This window comes from Electrophorus electricus, chromosome 8 (genome assembly GCF_013358815.1).
Source record: "Electrophorus electricus isolate fEleEle1 chromosome 8, fEleEle1.pri, whole genome shotgun sequence".
NCBI classification, from domain to species: domain Eukaryota; kingdom Metazoa; phylum Chordata; class Actinopteri; order Gymnotiformes; family Gymnotidae; genus Electrophorus; species Electrophorus electricus.
The window spans coordinates 9,278,283-9,300,658 of NC_049542.1; the positions used below are offsets into that span (position 1 = coordinate 9,278,283).

The 22,376-nt window shown below is 38.4% G+C and overlaps 1 protein-coding gene across 1 annotated transcript; it reads left to right on the forward strand.

The window, feature by feature from the left end:
- Positions 1–4,952: 4,952 nt before the first annotated feature.
- rsph3 (radial spoke head 3) lies at positions 4,953–19,350 on the forward strand. The gene is made up of 9 exons (XM_027001208.2): positions 4,953–5,192; positions 5,463–5,550; positions 5,728–5,869; positions 7,356–7,501; positions 9,975–10,178; positions 11,297–11,459; positions 11,613–11,699; positions 13,366–13,442; positions 18,790–19,350. Exons 1-8 carry the CDS (start codon positions 5,080–5,082, stop codon positions 13,425–13,427), a joined length of 1,005 nt encoding a protein of 334 aa, XP_026857009.2. The 5' UTR covers positions 4,953–5,079; the 3' UTR covers positions 13,428–13,442; positions 18,790–19,350.
- Positions 19,351–22,376: the final 3,026 nt, after the last annotated feature.

Genomic DNA, 22,376 nt, shown 5'->3' on the forward strand with positions numbered 1-22,376 from the left:
TTGCACCTAAAGGGCTTCACAGGCATGGACATTGCTGCTTGTAAGCACCTAAATCAACCATTTATCGAATCATTAAGAACTTCAAGAAAAGAGCTTCAGTTGCAGTGAAGAAGAGTTCAGGGTGCCCAAGAAAGTCAAGCAAATGCCAAGACTGTCTGCTAAAGAGAATGCAGCTTTGGGATTCGGTCACCACCAGTGCAGAGCTTGCTCAGGAATGGCAGAAGGCACGTGTGAGTGTGCATGCACAGTGAGGCGAAGGCTTTTGGAGGATGGCTTGTTGTCAAGAAGGGCAGCAAAGAAGCCACTTCTCTCCAAGAAAAACAGGATAGACTGATCAAGGACAGACTGATATTTTGCAGGAAGTATAGGGATTGGATTGCAGAGGACTGGGGTAAAGTTATTTTCTCTGTTAAAGCCCCCTTCAGACTGTTTGGGACATCTAGACAAATGATTATCCGGAGAGGAAAAGGTGAGCACTACCATGAGTCCTGTGTTATGCCAACAGTGAAGCATACTTTTTTTTTGTGCCTAAGAATACTGCCATGAATAAGGAATGGTATCAAAACATCCCCCAAGATCAACTTCTCCCAATAGTCCAGGAGCAATTTGGTTATGAACAATGCTTTTGTGATAACCAAGTGGCTCGGTGAACAAAACATTGAAATTTTGGGTCCATGGCCAGGAAACTCCCCAGATCTCAATCCCATTGAGAACCCGTGGCCAATCCTCAAAAAGAGGGTGGACAACCAAAAACACAGGAACTGTGACAACACTGTAAATATTAAGTCTTTGCTTAAAATGGATGTATTTGTCAATAAAAAAACTTATGAAATGCTTATAATAGTACTTCACTATACAATATAAACATCTGACAAAAGGATCTAAAAAAAACTGAAGCAGTAAACTTTGTGAAAACCAAAATTTGTGTCAGTCTCAACATCTGTACACCTTTTGGGTGGACTGCCCCATGCATTGTTTCCTGGCCTTGATGTTGGCAGCTTGCAGGTCTTCTATTTGCCAGCTAATCATGCCTGCTGGTTATCTGATGACTGGCAGGGTATACATGTCACAGTCTTGATTATTGTTTATTGCTCCCATACAACTGACTCTTGAGGACTTGCCTTACCCTATGGAGGCACTTGGATGTTGCTGTCCTTTCTGCTTCATGATTCCCGTATGACTGGATAATCCCTAAGTTTTTGTAGGTGTCCTCCAGGTCTGTTATAAGGCCTTGTGAAAGTTCAATTGCCCTGCCCTGATCACTTTTTCTATTTATACCATCAGTCAACCTCACTTTTCCGGACCAAATTGTGCATCACTGAGTCAATGTCTCTTTCTGTCTTGACATATAACTTGATGTCATCCAAGTAGAGGAGGTGGCTGATAGTAGTTCTATTCCTGAATCTGTACCTGTACCCATTCATTGATCTGGTTGAGAAGATTCAGGCCTCGCACAGCAGTGAGGTTATTACATCTCCTTGGTATATATCATACTTTATGGTGATCTGGGCAGTTGTCCTCAAGTTAGCTTCTAGTGTTGTCCTCCATTGTTACACTGAGTTCTGGATGAAGTGCCTTATGATCCTATTGACTTTGTACATGGCGAGGCATTCAAGTATTCAGGTTTGTGGTATTGAGTTGTATGCTTTCTTGTAGTCAATGCAGTTACTATTTAGGTTGCTCTGCCAGCAGGTGGTTCTTTGAGCCTCTGGTATTGTTACCTTCATGTACTTGCATATATGCTCATTCAGCTTGATGGCTAGTATTCCTGATAGGAACTTCCATGCTGTGGACAGGCAGGTTATTGGTCTGTAGATGGATGGTGTTTACCCCTTATTGTGGTCCTGTTAACCGGCCCAGATGGGAGCAGGTGTATAGCTATAATTTTCTTTAGCCTATAGGCAGCGTTCATAACAGGGCCAGGGGCTGCCATGTTCTTCATGTTTCTGACCCGCTCTTAAATATTTGCTTTTGTAATTCTGACAAAAGGCTCTGGAAGATTGTGGTGTTCTGCTTTGAGATCTATTAACCATTGAGCACTGGTGTTATGTGATGATTCATTCTCCCATATATTCTTTCTGTACTGTTATGTTTCAGTTCTGGGTGGATCCACAGTCAGAGATATGATGCACTGCAATTGAAAGTATGCTTTGGTTAGTTCATTGGTGAGGAACACATACTTCTTTTGTATATCTCTGCAATCTTGATGCCATTGCTGCTAACCTTTGTTTAGCAGACTGTAGCTTCAATTATGAATTTGTATTATGAATTGTATTTCTTCTGTAACCAAGGTTCATTTTTTATGTTTATACCATTTTCGAGTTCTGTAAATTTTCTGACTTACTTCTGAGTTGTCCTTTATCTCGGACTCTATTTCAAAGGAGACTGTATCTTGTATTATATAGCCTATGGTCTCAAGCATGAATACTGTAGAGGCATATAGTTTGTTGGTTTTAGTTATACAGGTTGTTGTGCTTTTTGCTGAATGCATATCTCCAAGCATAGCTTCTGATGGTACTTTGATACTACGTTGGGTAAGCCTACAGCAATGGCTGACTGTAGTAAGCTTAGACCTGATCATATTTTACATGTCCACATCACATTCTTTCACAGATGTTGCAGGTGTTTTGTATATGCTGTGATATTTACCCTTTATTTAATCCATCTCCAATTTTACAACATTTGAATGCTGGTTAACTAATTGTTTGTCTGTGATTGTGGAAGGTGTGGAAATTCTCAGCATTCTGTGATCTTTGTAAATATAGTGGGTTCAACTGATAAGAAATGGATTTTAACTTGGAAGGTTTGAATTTCCAACAAATTTAAGACTCTTCTCTTCTACATATATTTTAACACATTTTATCGATACATTGGACCTCAGTAAGATAGGTTATTTAAGATGAAGAATGCATTTCTATTAGATTTTCAGTGTTTGCACTAACTAAAACTTTCAGTTAGTTCAGTGCGCGAAACCTTCCCCCTATGTCGTTTCATAAACTGGCTACTGTAATACTAAATGTAGGCGCGCACTTAAGCCTTTCGCGACCGACCTTTTGCGATTTGCAGGTGGAGTGACCGCGGTTAAATAACTGATTGATAATTCGCCTCATAATGAATTGCCGGTGTGAGAATAATCCAGCGTTTTCACTGTCCAATATTTCTTTGTAATGAGCTTCCACGAGTTCCATTAGATGCAAGGGAGTTTGATACAGTTGACGAGTATTTATTTCTCTAAAAGTGGTTTACCCAAAGCTGTACTTTACTTAGGTAAGTGATAATTATTTATCTCCTCGATTCGTTTTACAAATCTTATTTACATATCGATAAGTTAGCTATCTAGTTACCTGTCCAAGAGGAAAGTCTCTAATTCAGCATTCAATTCACCCCTCAGGCATGTAAGGCATGTATAGTTAGCTAGCTATTGTTTCTATTTTGGAAAACCGCTTCCAGTGTTAACTCTTGTTTTAGCACGTTTCTTGTGAATTTTTATGGCAGTACAGCATGTTTTTGGCTACAGTACAAACACCTTGTCATTCAGAGCACCTGACAGCTGGACAATTAGGAAGCTTCATTATTTACTATTGTGGCTACTGAACTGTATCTATACCTAAAACAAATATCTGGTTGATGTTAGCTAAACAGCTTGCTATGGCCAGTTTACCTCAGGAAAATGTACATCAGGATTTGTACATGATTTTGCACATCATTGATATTTTTCAGCAAACAAATGTATGAAATATTATTAGTTCTCACACACAAGTGAAATCTTACACATTTCCATTTATTTTCTTCTGCTGGATAATTATCCAAAATGATTATAAATTATTATAATAAGCCAGCCAGCAGGCTCAGCTTGTTAGGAGAGCCTGATGAGACTCTCAGTGATTGATGGGAATACTGTCATGTCAATTTCCTGCACAGTGATAAACTGTTATACACTACTCCTTGGACATTTTGGAGTTTCCTTCAAAATGAATGTTTTCACACCATATAATTTCTAGGGCAATTGTAATGTACCTACAAGCTCCAATCCATTGAGACTCTGTTATTAAAGTGTTTAGTGTACATGCAAATCATGAAATGTAATCATAGTCACAGACAATACTGGTGAAACGTCCCTCTGTTAGTAGAGAGTGGAATCTCTGCGTGCTGAGTGTTGCTGATGTTTGGGTAGCCTAGTCAATAACAAAAACAAAGTGTGCATCCTTGTTTCAGAAAGAGAAGACAATTTTGTGTCTGCTGTAATGCATTATTCATGAATAGTTGGATAACTGTTCTATTTGATAAAAGTAGTTAATATTGTAAATTTGAAACATCTTTGAGCACTGTAACAGTTCAGTACCATTAAATTGGGATCAGTTCTACAAGATTTATAATCCCCAAGAATAAGCCTTAAAATATTATAAATTATTCAAATATAATCAAAAATTATCTCCTGATTCCTTTGGCCTTATATAGCCTAGATAAACCATAGGTAGGCTAGAGTCTCTCTCAAGACTAAATGCTTGTCCATTTTATTAGAAATATAGTACAATTACAGGCAGTGACCTGGGTATTATCTTGCGCAGTTTCTCAGTCACTCTATCATCATTAACCACATGAACACTGTCCGAATATTATTTAGGCCATCCTCAGCGCAGTTAACACTGATATTGAAGAGGGATGGTAGCGTGTGTTGTGCTGGAAAGAGTGTATTGCAATGGCACATGTTGAAGACTGTTAGTCTTCAACACAGAAAAATGACCAGCCAAATATAATAGAGCCTCACCACTGAAGAGTTAAAGGAGGGCAAGACGGCTATACTCTTACTGTAAACCTACAACATATTTGTAATAAATAATGTTTTTTAATAATGTGGGTGATAACAAACTGCTGTTTAGCCTCTTGACTTTGACGTCGCTCATCTAGGATTTCCAAAGTAGAGACGTCATACATGGTTACTGTTGCTAGGTTTGCCCCAACAAATAACGGACTTTTTCTTCGTGCTATCAATCGTCGGCTTCTTTATTGTGCTTCATTCTTATCATCTTGTAGCAATAGCTAATATTTTCATTCTATATTAAAAGTTAGTCAGAGAGAATGACTTCGGTTTTGCAGCCCCAAAGAGAGGCTCCGAATGGAACTTACACATTTTCTAGTCGTCCACGACCTGTTCCCAGTCGTCTCAAATACAGGGAGCCTACGATGATGCAGTAAGCGAACTTACATAAATAATGTAAGATAGTGGTTAGAAACGCTAGCTAACTAGTATCATCTGCATCATAGCAGTAATTTTGTCCGTTATTAAGATGAAGAACCAACTAACCAGGCTAGCTTGGATAGCTAACCTGGATAGGCCAAGTTGATGAGGATAGACACAAACAAAACAGAAATCGTTCATTTGTTTTAATTAATTAGATTAAAAAGTTAGGTAAGATAGCTAACTAGATAGCTGCCACAGTTATTTTCTTTGTTTTCCACAGAAATGAAGGACAAGTTGTGTACGGAAACATCATGTATGATCGGCGTGTCGTTAGAGGAAATACCTATGCGCATCAAATCCTGCCAGTTGTGAGTATTTACCTAGGGCTAGCTAATCATAATCATCACAATGGGCTGGCTAACGCTACACGTTTTCAGCTGGAAATTATGCAAGCAATGTCGCTTGAGCAGTTGGTTCCATTCAGAAATATGAAAAACATAATTACTAGCTAGCTATATAGACCACGGGAAATATTTGTTTGACAGACATCTCAGACGGACCAAGTCGAGATTCAAAGGCAACAAGAGGCTAGAAGAAGAGCAATTGCACGAAAGCGGGAAAAAGAACATTTTCACTCAAGAACCCCAGAGGCACTTGAGGGAAGAAAGCATACAGATGTGCAGACTGGTAAGCTGTTTGCCGCAGGTTACCTATTGTGTGTGTGTGTGTGTGTGTGTGTGTGTGTGTGTGTGTGTGTGTGTGTGTGTGTGTGTGTGTGGTAAGAATCCTTAGTCAAACTCTTGCTATTTACCATACAAAACTTTTCGCTAGTCTTCCATTCAACTTATCATCAGGCTGCTAGCTGGATAATTTCTTTTTTGGATGGAGCTACTGCCGCCCCCTCCGTCACTGAAGTACAAATACATGTTCCATCGTCATACGAGGATACTGTTATTCCACATCTGGGCTAACGCATTTGAGGAAATACATCAGTTTTACATCAAAGAAAAGTGTTGAATTGGCGTGTACAGAATAGCATCCTCGCGTATTTAATACACCTCGCATCCAAGAACTCATCTTTACACTTGGAGTTGGAGCTTACATCTGGGGAGTTTCAGTTTTTTTCACTTAAGCAGCTAAGTGGAGGAGATGATTATTCATATTATTCATATTTTTACATGTGACTCTGGGTTCTCTAAGATTTCAGAAATGCAGAAATATTTCTCATGTCTGCTACCATGAAGTCCAGTATAAATCTTGATGGAAAAAAATAAAGATGAGTACAGTAGCTATGCAGTTGCCAAATATGCATATTCCTATTTCTATATGAAATATGCATCAGGGGAACTGGTTATAACACAGTGGCATTATCAACATATCAGTGTGTCAGAGGTTGCATATAGCATTTTTAGTGCTTTTATTAGGTTTTGGCACCTTGAGGAATTTCCTAATATTGTAAACTGTTTAATAATGGAACACTGATGTAATGCACAACCAACTTTCTGTGTTATTATTGCATTTAAAATATGTGCAGTATGTCATTCTTTGAAGAGCCTGTGTATTTGACCATACTGGGTTCCTATGCCTCAGATTCTCGGTTTAATAGCCTATTATGTTCTAGCCCTAACTGTAAATGTAAATTTTGGCTTTTCATGTAGATCAATGTTGTTCAGGGGGCACTGCTCACATCACCCAACTAAATTGTCTTAATTCAGAAAAACTGTTTTGGGTCTTGTTCCCTCAGTTACCTGGGACTTGCAGTGTGTACTGCTGCCGTTGCCTGGGAGATGTGGGAGGGGTGAGGTGGATGACATAAGCAGATAGGAACTGTAACACTTTTCACCCCATTGACTTGAACAGATCTACACTAACTTGGTGTACTATATATAATCTTTGCAAGTATATCATTTTAAAATGTATGACCTAAAAATAATAATACTTTTGACCACATCTAAAAGGAATCCAAAATAACTCATGTCACACTGTTTAAAAGTAATTATTTGGGTGGTGGTGGGGGGCGGGGGTGTTGGACGACATAATTCCCCTTGTCATTGGGGGACATATGCCAGCTGTGTTCACCAAACCGATACTTTGGTTAAGGATAGCAGGAATTCAAGAGGATTGTTCCTACATTCTCTTCAGGCTTTAAATTTTGATTTGATTTTAATCCTAGAGTTGTACTTGGAGGAGCTGACCGATCATATTGAGGATGTCAATGTGGAATGTCAGACAGATGCATTCCTGGACAAACCAGCTACACCTCTCTTCATCCCTGCCAAATCTGGAAAAGATGTAGCCACACAAATAGAGGAAGGAGAGGTACACATAGAACTTGTTCAGTATTTTTACATGGTTTATGCCAGTTTAATTTATCCTGTTGTATATGTACAATTACTGCATCATTTCCTGATATTAACTGCATGACATATTAACAAGGGGTTGGTGTGGATAGATGCAAAAATATTAAGGTTTAAATGTTATGTTAAACTTCATGATTATAATTTAAGCAACAACCAGAAATTAGCTTGGTAGTAGCAGCACCTTGTTATAAGAATGCCTGTTCATGTAAATCATATAAAATAAAGCCAGTTGCCATGCAACAGTAAACAATGACATGTACAACACATTGAGACAGATACAGCTTGCGTATAACAACAACAAATTATTCATTTTTCCTTGAACCTGGTGAAGTAGTTACATTTTGAATTGTCACTAAATTTCATTTAATTTGCATTTAACTCAGTGAGGCAGTATTTTTCATTGTTAATTGCATCCAGTTCAACAATAACCCATACAGTTTTTCCAGTGTGAAGCTTCTTTACTATTCGTGCATGCTTCTCAAATGTGAACATTCCTTAGAAAATAATGACTGTTGGATTTTCCTCAGTTGCTCCTACTTCATTAATTCCCAATACACATTTTCATTTTCATTTGCAGTATAGCATTCCTATTTAGGGTTATCTAGGTCTTATAAAAATAAAAATAAAAAAATTAAAAAAACAACCAGATGTTGAAAGACAGATGTAGCAATCCATAATCCTAAACGTACACAGAAAAGATATTTAAATCCCTGGTAAACAGAGCCCACAGCTTAATCAATGGCTCTGGGGGATATTTCAGAGAGTGTGTTTAACAAACCTTAAACTTAACCTTGAACTCTGAGTTGAACTAACTCAACCCAACATAGACAGTTATTGGTTCCAGAACAGCTAGTTAAAATTTCCATGAAACTCAGTCTACTCTGAGTAGACTGAATTTAACTGAAGCACATTCACAGTTAACTTTGAAAGGCATAATCAGTTGAGCACTGATAATAGGATTCAACATGGATGCAAACTATAATAAATTTAAAGCATCTTATTAGCTCAGTGGTTAAGGTGCTTGACGTGTAATCAGAGGTTTGCCAGTTGAAGCCCCACCTCTGCCAAGTTACTACTGTTGCGCCCCTGAGCAAGGCCCTTAACTCTCAATTGCTCAAGGGTATTTGTGCATGATTATAAGTCACTTTGGATAAAAGTGTCAGCTAAATGCCATAAATGTAATGTGTGCAAACTAACCAACCACAGCAGCCTTACCAAAAGAGATATGACTGAGTCATAGATGAGTTCATAAAACTGCAGAATTGAATAGTCTAATGCCTTGTCATTCAACCCTTCAGCTATTTCACTGGTTTCTGCCCTTTTACTTTGAGTAGTGTGTGGTGATTTTCTATTTTAATATAGCCTCGGTAATAAGGGTATTCAAAAAGTGTTGACAGCAAAGAAAATGTAAAGTAAATGTTTTTTTAAGTATAATTCAAAATGTTAAGATATTTACTCACAGATACTTCATTTATGTAGTTGTTTTTTTTTTTAGTTGTAGTCTTATAGCTAAGCGTCACTATATACAGGAAGAAGGCTAATTTCCACAGGTCTTGCATTTGATACCCAAAATTATCTTACTTCAAGTAACATAAGATCTATATGTGTATAAAGACCTCTTTTTTTTCTTGTAAAAAAATAATAAAAAGTTAGGGTCCTATATGATTTTTTTACAGACCTTTTGCAACTTGGTAGGTAGATTAAATATTCATGTGACATAAAACAAAATTGAGAAAACCTTTCCACCCTTTTCAGTAAAGTCTTTATTGTCTTTTTCAAACTTATGCAGGGGGATGGTGATGGGTTTGGGCATTTAGTGAGTAATTTTAGTCCAGCAGTATCCCTTAAGGACTTTGCCATCTCTGACATGATTGTTTTCCTCTAGCTTATTGTGTGGGTATCTTTTGTACCAAACAAGCACACAATGCCTTATCAGAGCTGACCACTCAGAGTTCACTCAGGCACTGGAACCTGGCCTGACTTACATTTCTATTATAGTACTGGCTGTAGTCCTGTGGTGGGTGAGTCTCTAGCAGCATCAGGATGTAGTGTCGGCACACACACACACACACACACACACACACACACACACACACACACACACACACACACACATAGACATAAGAAAGATAAAGGAAGTTTTGGTAAAACATGTGAATCAAAACAGCTGTGTGGCCTGCATTTTATTTTCAAACCATGTAACTCAATATACTTGATCCACTGTTATTGTTATTGTTGTATATTTACTATATTTTTATTAAAGTTGTGTTGTATGGAGAATGCAGAATTTGACTATGGAACCACAGGTTTGTTTTGTTTTTTGACAAGCTGACGAGGCTTTCATTTACACTGGCTCTTTTGCAAGAATTACAAAGGATTAAGCAAGCACTTTATATCAATATTAACCTTGGCTGCTCTCTTTTTGGTTACAGCTGTTTCATTTTGACATGGAGGTGCAGCCTGTGCTAGAGGTGTTGGTGGGTAAGACCATAGAGCAGGCTCTGCTGGAGGTAATGGAGGAGGAGGAGCTGGCTAGATTGAGGGCCCAACAGCATGCCTTCCAGGAGCTGCGCAATGCTGAACTGGTAGAGGTGCAGAGGCTTGAGGAACAAGAGAGACGTCGCCGTGAGGAGAAGGTCTGGTGATCATGAACATTTAGAGTTTCTTTCATCTTGCCTGTGTCTTGTTCTGATCTTGGTCCTGTGTCCCAAAAGTATTAATGTGTTAAGAACATCCTAAATTATAGAGTGTATTCAGTGTGATTCTCACTGCACCATTTTATGATCTTTTTTTTTCTCCACAGTACTTTAGGTAATGCTAGCCATAATCAGTCTTTAGTATTTAGTCTTTCAGTCTTTAGGTGATCTTTTTTGAGAATTTATGTTTTCATAAATTTGTTTTATGCAGTATATTTTTACATATGTCACAATTTTCAGGGCCAGTTTACATTATATTTATTACAACAATGTAAGGAATAGGGATGTTGGAGATAGATCTTCATTGGTCTTTTAAAATTTCAGCAAAATTTACTCATTGAGAAGTAAACATGTCATACAATGTACTGAAGAAATACAATTTTCTCCACACTGTTTTGTGGAAGACAGCTTTTATTTGTTATACAAACTACCAGTGAAGTAACACATGTCAAAACACAGTTTTATATGTAATGTTTTGAAAGCTAAAGTAGTGATAAATCTGTAAAACAAAACAAACAAAAAAAATGTACTTTTTTTTTCTTGCCGCACTCTCTGTTTTTTTTATTATAAAACATAATAATAACAATAACTACAATAATAATATAATTGTAGGTCACAATTTCCTATTGCAAAAGAATCCTATTGTAAATCAGACTATGACATTTTTGCAACCATTTCATTTAATAATTTTTTGTTAGGTAGCTCTTAAAGGCTTTAAACACTCCAGACCTCTGGTTCTCAGACCCCATTGCTGTTGTGAACAATTCTGACTTACTATGTTTCACAATTCTCTGGAATGGTGCAGTTTTCCTTAAAGCTGTTTCAATTACATTTTAGTTCTTAGCATCTAATTAAACATTTAAAAAAACTGATTGCATTCCCCTTTAATGTTTTCACACGGGCTAGTTCAGAACACAGCTAACCATTCAAATACAACAGATATAAGTTTAGAAATGCAATGCGTCACTGAAATCAGTATTGTGTGTCTTTCGCTGATCTGCGACCACATCCACCAATACCCCCTCCTTACACTTTTGTATGTGATTTTGCAAATGTAGGACCGCAGAATTAAGCAGCAAAGGGCAGTCCTGGAGAAGGAGAAAGAGACTGCAGAGAAAATTGCTGCCAGAGCCTTTGCTCGGCACTATCTGGCTGACCTGCTGCCCTCAGTCTTCACCACCCTGAGGGACCATGGCTATTTCTATGACCCAGTGCAGAGAGGTGTGCTTCCCTGCATCCAGATTCTATGCACAAGTCCTCACACCATTTTACTTTTTCTATGACTCCTTCTGCTCCTAAAATACATAATTCAGTGATATTTATTAAATTAATCTACATCCTTTAAATTAATATATACTTACTGCCATACTATAGATATAGAGACTGGATTCCTTCCCTGGCTGATGGAAGAAGTCAGCAATGCTTTGGACAAACGACATGCTGCCCTAGCAGTCCTTGACAGTGAGTACATTTGTAATTTTTTATTCCACATTAATTGTGGAAGTTCCTTCAGATAGTCTAAGGAATGTGCTAGAGTGTTACATATCATTATATTTCATTATGTGCTTCACTGATGTGGGATGTCTCAAAGTAGTTTTTTTTAAATATACATTTAGTAAGTTGGTTTTGGGAACTTTGTTGTTTTTGTCATTTGAAATCGTGTAAGACACTTGCTAGAATTAAGTCATCGACTTAGGAATGGGGGTGGGGTGAAGGGGCGTGGGAGAACTTTAAAATTAACCCAGAGACTCCCAATAGTGAAAAACAATTTAGAATGATTGATTTATTTTCCCTTCTTGTCTGAGAAACGTTAGCAGATATGCTATTCATTTAAACGCAGAAAATTAACATTTAAAATGTTGGTCATCAAAACATTGGCAGGATCAACTGTAGATATGATGAAAATGGAAGCAGTTACATGAGTAGTTATATGTGTTGTTTCTGTATTTCTGCTTTGTGGTATGTCCATAAGGATAAATGACAGAAGGATGTAATTAAACATTTCCCTCTATGTAAAAAAAGAAAGAAAAATAACTTACACTTGATGTACTTGATAGTATTTTTCTGTTTTTGATCAATCTTATCAATCTTAGTTAAAATTAAAAAACTATTTTTCTAGAATCAATAAAAATGGCGTATCTTACAGAGCATTACTTTGATATTAGTTATGCTTTTTGGATATATTTTGCCACCACCTGGTGATTATTTTCTCATCTTCAAATCTGGAAGATGATCTCCTCATTTGACCCAATTTTGCTTAATGTTTTTGTACTAAAGCCAAGTTATAAGTGGTAATCAGTTCACTTTTTAGTGCCTAATATGATCAAGGTCACAATATGGCTGTGAAAGAATTACAAGTGGCTAAACAACAGCTAATGACTCACTTTTAAGATTTAAACTATTGGTGTTTATTTTATAACCAGTAAAGGAATTCTAGACAGATCCTTAAAATGCAATAAAAGTACAATTTCTGAAGTTTGAACAACAAACATGGCAAATAATCATAAGGTGAAGGTGAAGATGATGGTGAAGGAAACACTTCATTGCCAAATAAACTTTTGAGTTCACAAAACCACTAAAACATTAAGAATACTGCTTAACTTCTGAAATAAATGTCAATTCCTGGCTAATAATAATATATGGAGATTTATGTAAGACATTTGATCATTATTCTCTCAGTAATGCTAACTCCTATTGACAGAAAATGGTAGCAAACTGGCACGATTGTGTTTTTGTTTTTTTTTGTTTTTTTTCACATGACAATGTAAGGATAACATTTCAGTATACAATTACAGAAGAAAATGCAATGTTCAGAAGGTTGACTGATCCATTTGGTGATTCAGATAAAAGTGGGTGATTTCAAACAAACTGACATCTAGATATATTTGGTGGTTTTTTAAGTTAAACTGTATCACAGAATCATAATCCTGAAAGGTTTGTTAAAACAGTTGTTCAGGTGTAGGTTTAGGCTTTGCACTGATACTTTAGTGTTCATTTTTGTGTTCATAACAGTTCAAGCCAGAAACTTCCAAATTAATCTAATGTACAGCTATGTTATATCTGTTGTCAGTTAAGTGAACTTGCACCCCATCCAAAATGACTGGTCCGTTTTTCTGTTCTGTTACAGTGCTTATCCAAGATGTGAATGATCGTAGACTGGTAGTCTCTCAGAACAGCAGCCCTAAATGATGTATTCCATTGCTGGTAAAGTGCCACTTCACACAATTTTATGCTACATTTGATAGTTTAATTGGTTATGTATAATATAACTAGGTCCCAAGATGAGAATATTAAAAAGCTGCTGTGTCTAATTTTTCACTTGCTTTTGTCACATTAGAGGCTTCAGTGAAAATGCACAAAATTTGAGGGCACTTTGGCACTGAACAAAAAAAAAAAGCTAACTAGGAGTCATGTAATTTTATATTGCCTTTCAAGGAATGATGTTTCAGAATTTCATGGAAATCTCAGAGCACAAGCCATTACAATAAGGTTAAGTATCATCTGTAATATGCTTATTGCTTAGCTGGTGCATAGCTATACCTGGTCTTAATAATAATATTAATAAATAATATTAATAAAAAGAATAGTGATCCCATAGGACATAAAAGCTCCTAGCCAAGATATTTCTAGCCAAGGTATTAGAAAAAGTTGTAGCCTCTCAACTGCAGTCTTAAATTCTGGTGACTTGAGTATTTTCCTCCTTCTAGATTCAAGTGCCGCATTTGACAGTTATCCATAATGTACTCATCACTTGCCTCTCAAACATTGGAATTACTAATATGGTTCTTGAATGGTTCACCTCCTATATTTCTAATAGATCACATTTTGTCAACTTTGGTAAACACAAATTGCACACACTTAAGGTGTTCCCCAGGGATCAGTCCTTGTCCCTCTCCTATTCATAATCTATATTTTACCATTTGGTCAGATTATCCATAAGCGTGGTCTCCATTTCCACTATTAAGATGTTAAGATTTACATAAGCACCAAGGCTAACACTACCATACCACATCTTACTTTACTCTCTTGTATCCAAGATCTCAAACAGTGGATGAACATGAACTGTGACAAAACAGAATTTATACTTATTAGTTCTAAATCCAAAATCTAAAAACTCTCTGATTTTAAATTCAATCTGGATGGTGTCTTGGTCAAATCCTCATCTGCAGTTAGTGGCTTTTGTGTACATTTTGACTCCTCAGTCTGTTTTGAACCCCACATCAGTTCACGGGTTAAAAATGCCTTATTTCATAGCCACAATATCACTAGACTTAGGCCAATGCTGTGCAAACAATGCTTGGCAAAACAAGCTGAGACTCGCTGGTTCATGCTTTCATCACCTCACATCTTGATTACTGCAACTCCCTCTTCATTGGCATCCCAAACAAAACCATCCGCTCACTTCAATATGTTTAAAATTCAGCCGTTATCCAGAGAACATAAGACAAGGTCAAAAATCCAAAAAGCAGTCAACGATTAAGCCAAACAGATGGATGTTGTCATGATTAGTTGGTGGCCTGGTTTAACCCTTATTTCATTTAGTCTGAGACAGAGCATTGGCTTAGTTAAAAAGCTTTTAGCTTGAAGCAAATGTTATTGTTGAAAATAAGTAATGAAGGCATGAACCAGTACTTCAACTGTTGTTATGGTACATAGTTAGAAAAATATCTTAAGCACTAAGCACTTATATTGCTACGACACGAAGACAGGGGATCCAAGTGCAAGGCATAGAAAATATATTAAATCGGCAGCAATTCAAAAACTTCCAAATCTACTAGTCAAGGCAGTTGAGGAGAAAACCTGAAGTGAAGGCTAATGTACAAACATGCTAGGCAAAAATAGTAACGGACAGTAATGGGATTACAACAACAGTAACATACAATATGCAAATAAACAATCAGTGTTCAAGCCAGGGCAACAGTAGTCTGTAAGGGAAAGACAGTCAGCTAACGACAAATGAGGAGCATTAGTATTCTCGCGAAGGTGATTGTTGTTGGTTGATCTTGGTGCTTCACTGTTTTTTCATGGAGTGGTTTGGAAATGGGGTAGACATGACAGTACCCTCCTCGAAGGGACATCTCCTGATATCCCAACTACACAGGGACAAGGCCAGCATCATGGGTGAGGGAAAAGACAATCAGGGTATTATAAGTGGAAGACTGGATGAGCCAGGGACCCAGAATGTCCAAGGTAGGAACCCATACTTGTTCCTCAGAGCCATAGCCATCTCAGTCCACAAGGTCCTGGAGAACCCCACAAGTCCAGCAGTGCTCAAACCACTTATACAGGGTCCCTGCTGAAAAGGAGGAACTGTAGTGGATTGACTTCAGCAGTGAGATATTGAATACAAGGGAGAGCCACATTTGAGGAGAGATCTGCAGGAGATAAGTTGCAGGTTTTATATGGGCCAACATCTAAGTATTTTTGGCAATGCAGGTGGAGCTGGAGAGAGAGGGTGGAGTAGAGGGGTAGGTCTGCATCTGTGTTTGGCAAACACCTATTGCAAACTTATGGCATGTGTATGAGATGTTTATTAAACCTGTGCACAAGAACAGCTCAGTTATATACAAGATTACTGAGTTACCGTTAGACTCAGTACCATTACACGGAAGGCCAGTGACAAAATCCATGGCAAGGTGTAACCACTGTCTTTACGTTACATGTAAGGTAGACATCCGGGCACTTTTATATGTACCTGTCACGGAACGCTCGCCTCTTGTGAGGCACGTGGTTTGGCCAGCCACATGCAGTGGGAGGACTTTCATTTGTGGCCACGCCTGCACACACCTGTACTTTGTTTCGTCTGTGTGTATTTAAACTCACATCAGGGTGTGCAGCATTGTTGGTTGCTGGGATGGACAGAAGGTAGGCTTTAGACTTTTTGGGCAAGTGACTGCCAGGCAAGAGTTCAATAGCATGATCGGTGAGAATGCAGTTCAGTAGAATGGATCTTGCTAAAAACATGGATGAAGTCAGCATATTTGACTGGGGCTAGGTGAGGGTCAGGGTTTAGAAGGATGTATATGTATTTACTAGGGATGTAATGATGCTCACAATTTGATACGATTTACAATACTATTGTTTCTACACTTTTTTTTCCCAAAAATTTAGTCTCAGATTTTGCAAGACAATCAAAAAGTGAATCTTTTTAAAAATGCATTTTTCTTGTATACATTTTTAAACAAAGAATCTTTTGTCCCCTGCAATTACAACAAATAAGGAGTTTACATTTGTAGACAAAATGTACTGTAAACAAAATATAGCTTCACTGCATTCCCTTTTTCTGAAGCATAAACAATGCAAAATACTGGAAATATTAAGCAAGATTTTAAAAAATTTCCCTGCAATTAAAAGAAAATACAAAGAAAATTCAAGGAATATTTGTTTAGAACATGCTGTTGTATTAAAGCATGCTATTGCAACATCTTTGCCATAGGTCACACGACCTGTGGTCGTTCAAACTATGCAACTGCATTAGATAACAAATAAACAGAACGTCCATGGTCTCGATTCACATTATCACATTTCTGCATCCTTACACCCCTAGTACTTATTGAAGAAATAGAGTCTCCATTCAGTAAGTTCACTGGATGAACAGGTTGTTTGTTTAACCAAAATTAGTGGGTCTCACACAGAGGATGATGGAGTTGAATGGTTTCAGTGTGCAGAATGCAGGTTACAAGGGTGAGAGTACTTGTATGGCTAACAAGACTGGTTCCTACGGGCTGTCCAGTCAGACAGGACAAGGAGACAGGAGGCAAGCAATACTTCGCAAGGAGGAATTGGACAATATAGTCAGTATAGGAGAGACATTCATCTGATGACAGGGGGCAGCATTAGTGTTCTGGAGAAGGGGAACAAAGTGGGCTTGACTGGTTGTGTGGCAGACATGACATGTTTTAATCCATTACCTTGACTGTTCTTCAATCTTCTGAAGTTCACACATCACTCTGCTGCTGCGCTCCCTTCATTGGCTTCCAGTAGCTGCATGCATCAGATTTAAAAACTTGATGCTTGCCTACAAAGCCAAAAATGGACCAGCCCCTACATACATGAGGTCAATGGTCAAAGCCCGATCCGTACCTCAAGTACTTTGCACCTCAAGTACGGCTTGGCTTGAAATACCATGCTTCAAGTCTCATGGAAGACAAGCATCCAGACTATTCTCTGTCTTGGTCCCAGGTGGTGGGATGAACTCTTACTTGTTGTCTTCTGTCAGCAGAGTCCCTTGCAGTCTTCTGACTGAAAACCCATCTATTTGTGGAATATTTAAATGACCACTGACCCTGCTCCTATATTGACTAACTAAACTAGTACTTATTGTAGGGTATTGTTTATTACACTGATGTTGCGTAACAAACTCGAGCACATATTGTTTATCGCATTTATCATTGTTTAAGATAGATCTTATGAATTTTGTACTTCTAGGCATCAGCAGTGATCCGTGTATTTCTACAGTATTCTAGATCATTGGTATATTGGACTCTAACCTACTCTACTGGCTAGGATGTATTCTATGAGTAAATGACAAAGCACTTTTGTAAATCGCTCTGGATAAGAGCGTCTGCTAAATTCTGTAAATGTAATTATAAAGAAATTAACCAAAGGCTAATAACCAAAAGAGAACAAAGAACTGAGGCAAAAGCATTACACAATGGAACAGTTAATCTGTTTCTAACATACTGGTAGTGGACAAAATAAATGCATAAAACACACAAAAAATTGAATTTTTACTTTCAGTGACCTAAATGACAACTTCATAAGCAGCACTAGGGGGTGAGTTATGTCAATTACAGTTCCAAAAAGGCCAAATTGTTGATGCCAGAATTTCACTTTACACTCATAGCTTCTACCAACCAGACACAATGTGAGCAAAGATGAACAGCAGAAACAATATACTTAAATGTTTAGACAGTAGGACAGCATGATTCCCATGCTCACTAGAAGCCATCTCAGACATCTTTTATAATTGCTTTAGATTCTCTGTATGGTTATCAGTGAATCTTGGCAGTGATTTTACACCTATTTTGAGTTAGCTGGTAGTGCATTTCTGCTCTAAATGCTTCACTCTAGCAATGGACATTAATAGACATTCTGACTACATAAAGTGGCAAGGCATCAAGGAATCCAATGGGCAGTGATGTTTAGATGTCTTATGGCAACCACCTGCTTTTCCACTTTTAGCAAAAGTCCCAAGATATGGCATGAAAATAGACTACCCAACAAAATTAACAGCCTGTGTGGTTCACAAATGACATGATGGATAATTTCTTCCTCTTTACCTCCATACTCCCATTAGCATGGAATGGAGACTAGGGTTCTTTTCAGTCACTTTTCCATTCATTTCCTGGGATTAATTTTATTGTAATTATACACAGGATTAGATTGATTAGAATAGACTATTTTACACCAAGTGTGATTTTATGTAATTAAATATGACAAGTAAAATGTGAGATTATTTGCCTGCAAATTGAAGATGTTATTTATCAATAACTGACACAGTAAAGCAGGAAGCTGTGAATTAATAATATTTTTCCTATTTATGTTACAGGGCAGTCCTAAAATGGAGTTTGAGTACCAATACGTGTGGACCCATCATCAATGTTTCATAATAACTAAAAAAGACAGATATAATGGATATATTTAATCCTGAATTGTTTATCAATATATGAAATAAAAAAAAAACAAAAAACAATTTCTGATGTGTTTTACTAAAATAAAAAAAATTAAATATAACATTTTTCAAAAATCCAATTTATATGTCCTCAAATTCCTTTTTTTTTTTGCACCTCAAGGATGGTATAAAGTTAATTTTCTGAAATGTAATCTGTTTCTGTGGTGTACCTTAAGAGTTTGAACCTGTGGTATCCTTAATGCACGCATTATTTTCATGACCTTGAAACTTGCATTTTGATCAATTCCTGCCCTGCACATCATGCAGTGCACAAGGGTGGAAGTGGAGTTGGATGCAACAAATTGGGAATTCTATGCAAATGATGTAGCAGAATGCAAGGTCTTGGTTTTCTATGACAATAAAGTAATTGAAATTGTACAAATCCAGAGCACTAAACCCAGTGTAATACTAATTTGATGATTCAATTAGCGGGTGAAAACAAAGATTTTACAGGAAATGTGCAGTAATTACATTGGCTCATGTAATGTCCTGAACAATCACAATTATGATACTGTATAATAGTAGATTGATATGATTGTTAACAATTAAAGCATAGCATGTTAATGTTTTTTTCCAAAAGATATTTAGATCTTAAATTTTAAAAATATTTATTGTTTATGGGATAACTATGTTTCTAACAGTTTGACCAAATTACAGAACACTTGTTACCCATGGTACCATCATATAGTGTTGCTTGAGTTAACTTTACTGTTTTGTTTGTTTGACTGTTTCTTGCAGTATTCCTGGGAGATGTACATACTAGCTAAATTTGTTTAGTTACAGTTAGCAATGGCTAAATTTATTTCCTGTGTACATGCTTGCTGTGGTGGAAAAATGAGAGCACATCAAACACAGACAGCTTAATGCATTGAGTAGTAAAGTTTATTGAGTTCTGTCTCCTGTATAACAGAGAAAGAGAACTGAACCCGCAGTACAGTCCCCCTCCCCTTATACACAGACAGTGGCAGTGACGCCCAAAGCGAATAGAAAAGTAGAAAAAAACGACTCCTACAGTGTATTTGCTAATCATGCTTTGGTTAGTTTGAGCGTTCAAGGATTCCTCTATTTCTATGGTTAGAACAGTGTGTGCACCTGCTGGGTCAGCACAAGAAGAACGCATGTGAGCCGCTGATGTCCCTGATTCGCATGCCTATCTGCAGATTGTTATGCTGTGACTATAGAAACAGAAAGCAAAGTAAATTCCACAACATTTCCCCCCTTTGATTCTATATCACACATTTATGCAGCAAATAACACTACGATGTCTTCATGTGGGTCACCAGCACTGACCGTCTTGGGGAGCGGAATGTCTTCACAGACGTGGGTTTGGTCATTGGCATGCCGCTGAGAGCTGGCATGGTGAACACACTAGAAAGATGTCTGACACAGTGACAAAAAAAACAGCGGTAAACACAGAAGAAGAAGAAGAAGAATGGGTAGCAGAATGGGCAACGCTACAGCCGCTAGGTTCGCTGCCCGACTGCCCAACCAGGCCGTCAGCCAGTCCCAGAATCCACCTGGAACTGCAGGCGGTGGAGTGATGGCAGATCACATGTGAGTCATATAATCAGTAATATTAGCGCTGAGATCTGGAATGTAAAAACAGTAGGAAGTGTTAATCATTTTGCACACCCCTCCTTCCTTCATGGTTAGGAGATCTAATACTATTCTATGTTGAAGCACTGCTGCCCTTATCGCTTGTTGTTCTAGCTTAAAAGTGCCTATAGCTGCTGAGGTATCATTAACTACTTGCAGTAACTGATAAGCTAAGCCATTGATCTTTTGCAGGGCTGCTACTGTGCCACCGCCCAGAAAAAGGGACCAGCCAATGGTTTCACCTGGAGTGGTCCATGGGTCCCTCAGGATTCTACCACGATGGTCTGTGCTGGTTATGTCTCTCTTCGCCCTGTGCTGCTTGGCCTGGGGAAGTGTATACACCTGCGTCCTTGGGTGCACTATAGCTGGATAACAACAACCAGTCCAATTCTGTGGTAATTCACCATAGGCCACCGAACCACTGACCCACATTACATTCCAATACCCCTGCAGGGTTGTCATGGGGCAATTCCACAGGGAACTGCTGTTGGAGTCACTGCAAGTGCCATTGCTGTGCACCTGCACATAGTCGACGCATCTGGACCAGCCTACCGGCACCTGCTGCTTCATCTGCCATACACATATCTCACCCTTTCTAGCTGCCACATGCAGCATAATTTTCGGTGGTGCGGGGTTAGTGGGACTGGGACAGTTTGAGGTCTGGTTAATAACGTGGCACATAGAGAGTGTCATATTCACTTCTCCTACGTCTGCGTTTCTCAGAGGGATTACAGTCCATGGAACACTGGTGTGCTGGCACACCAGGCACTCTTGCTCGATATGTTGGGCATGCACAATGGCTGACATACACACTGTTGTGTTGGCATTTAATTGCTAATCGTTCTGCCTCTGTGGCGATGGGGCCCTGAAATGGTAACAATTCTTCTAATAAGTCGTGGGATTCTTCGTCCATATTAATATGCAGTCTATGTTCTGACTGTGTTAGCTGTGTGTGATTTTCTCTATGTGGCAATGCTACCAGTGTCAGTGGCGCACAAATGTCAGCCCCCACCCTTTCTATACAGCACAGATAGCTACCATTGGGATTAGTCATATTCCAGTTTCCTCGTAACATTACCTGAATGGCATTTCCATCCCCGGGTGCATTGGCTATAGTAAGATTGACTGATTGTTTAACTTCGCTATCGGTTCTGATGTCCCATACATATTTTCTGTTTGCAGAATAATCATAAGAACCAGACGGAACCCTAATAATTTGACATTGCTTTGTGGTGTTTTCTCTTAGGTGACCTGTAATTGTCTGCTGCACTGGCTTATTGAAGGCTTGATACCATGGGATTTGTTCCTGATTAGAGGTACTAAAATAGCCGTTGTTTAACCTGGTCCAATAACCGGAGGAAGCGGTATCCCAGGTTATACGTTCGGATGTACTCAAGTGGACACTATGCCAGACCCCAAGTATCACAAGCACCGACACACCCATCTTATAGGTTTCTTGATGGTTCCGAGTGTCGAAAGGGTAGGCTTTGCCTTCAACACTCTACTCAACACAGTTCCAACCTAGTCTGTTGGGGTGCTGCTGCTTGGAGTTGGGGCTGGTGTCGGAGCCTTCTTACAGTGTGTGTGATGTACCCAGGTTCCTTGTCCTTCTATTTTGACAGCAGTGTGGGTTGTTAACAGGACTTTGTGCAGTCCTGTCCACCGTACTTGGTTCCACCCAGTCGCCTGGAGCGATATCATGAAGGTGCTTGTCTGCAGGGCTTGGCAGGACAGCTTGCACCTGTTTGGATACAACTGACAGAGCATGGTGCAATGACATGCAATACTGTACTATGGAATCAGTTAGGAGTACGTTATCCATCAGTGGAGGCTCTACACCTGTGTAGGGTGGTCTGCCGAAAACCTCA

Coding starts and splice junctions, on each gene's coding strand:
- rsph3 (XM_027001208.2), top strand. CDS start 5,080: ATGACTTCGGTTTTGCAGCCCCAAAGAGAGGCTCCGAATGGAACTTAC. Junction 11,460..11,612: donor CTATGACCCAGTGCAGAGAG/GTGTGCTTCCCT, acceptor GCCATACTATAG/ATATAGAGACTGGATTCCTT. Junction 11,700..13,365: donor TGCCCTAGCAGTCCTTGACA/GTGAGTACATTT, acceptor GTTCTGTTACAG/TGCTTATCCAAGATGTGAAT.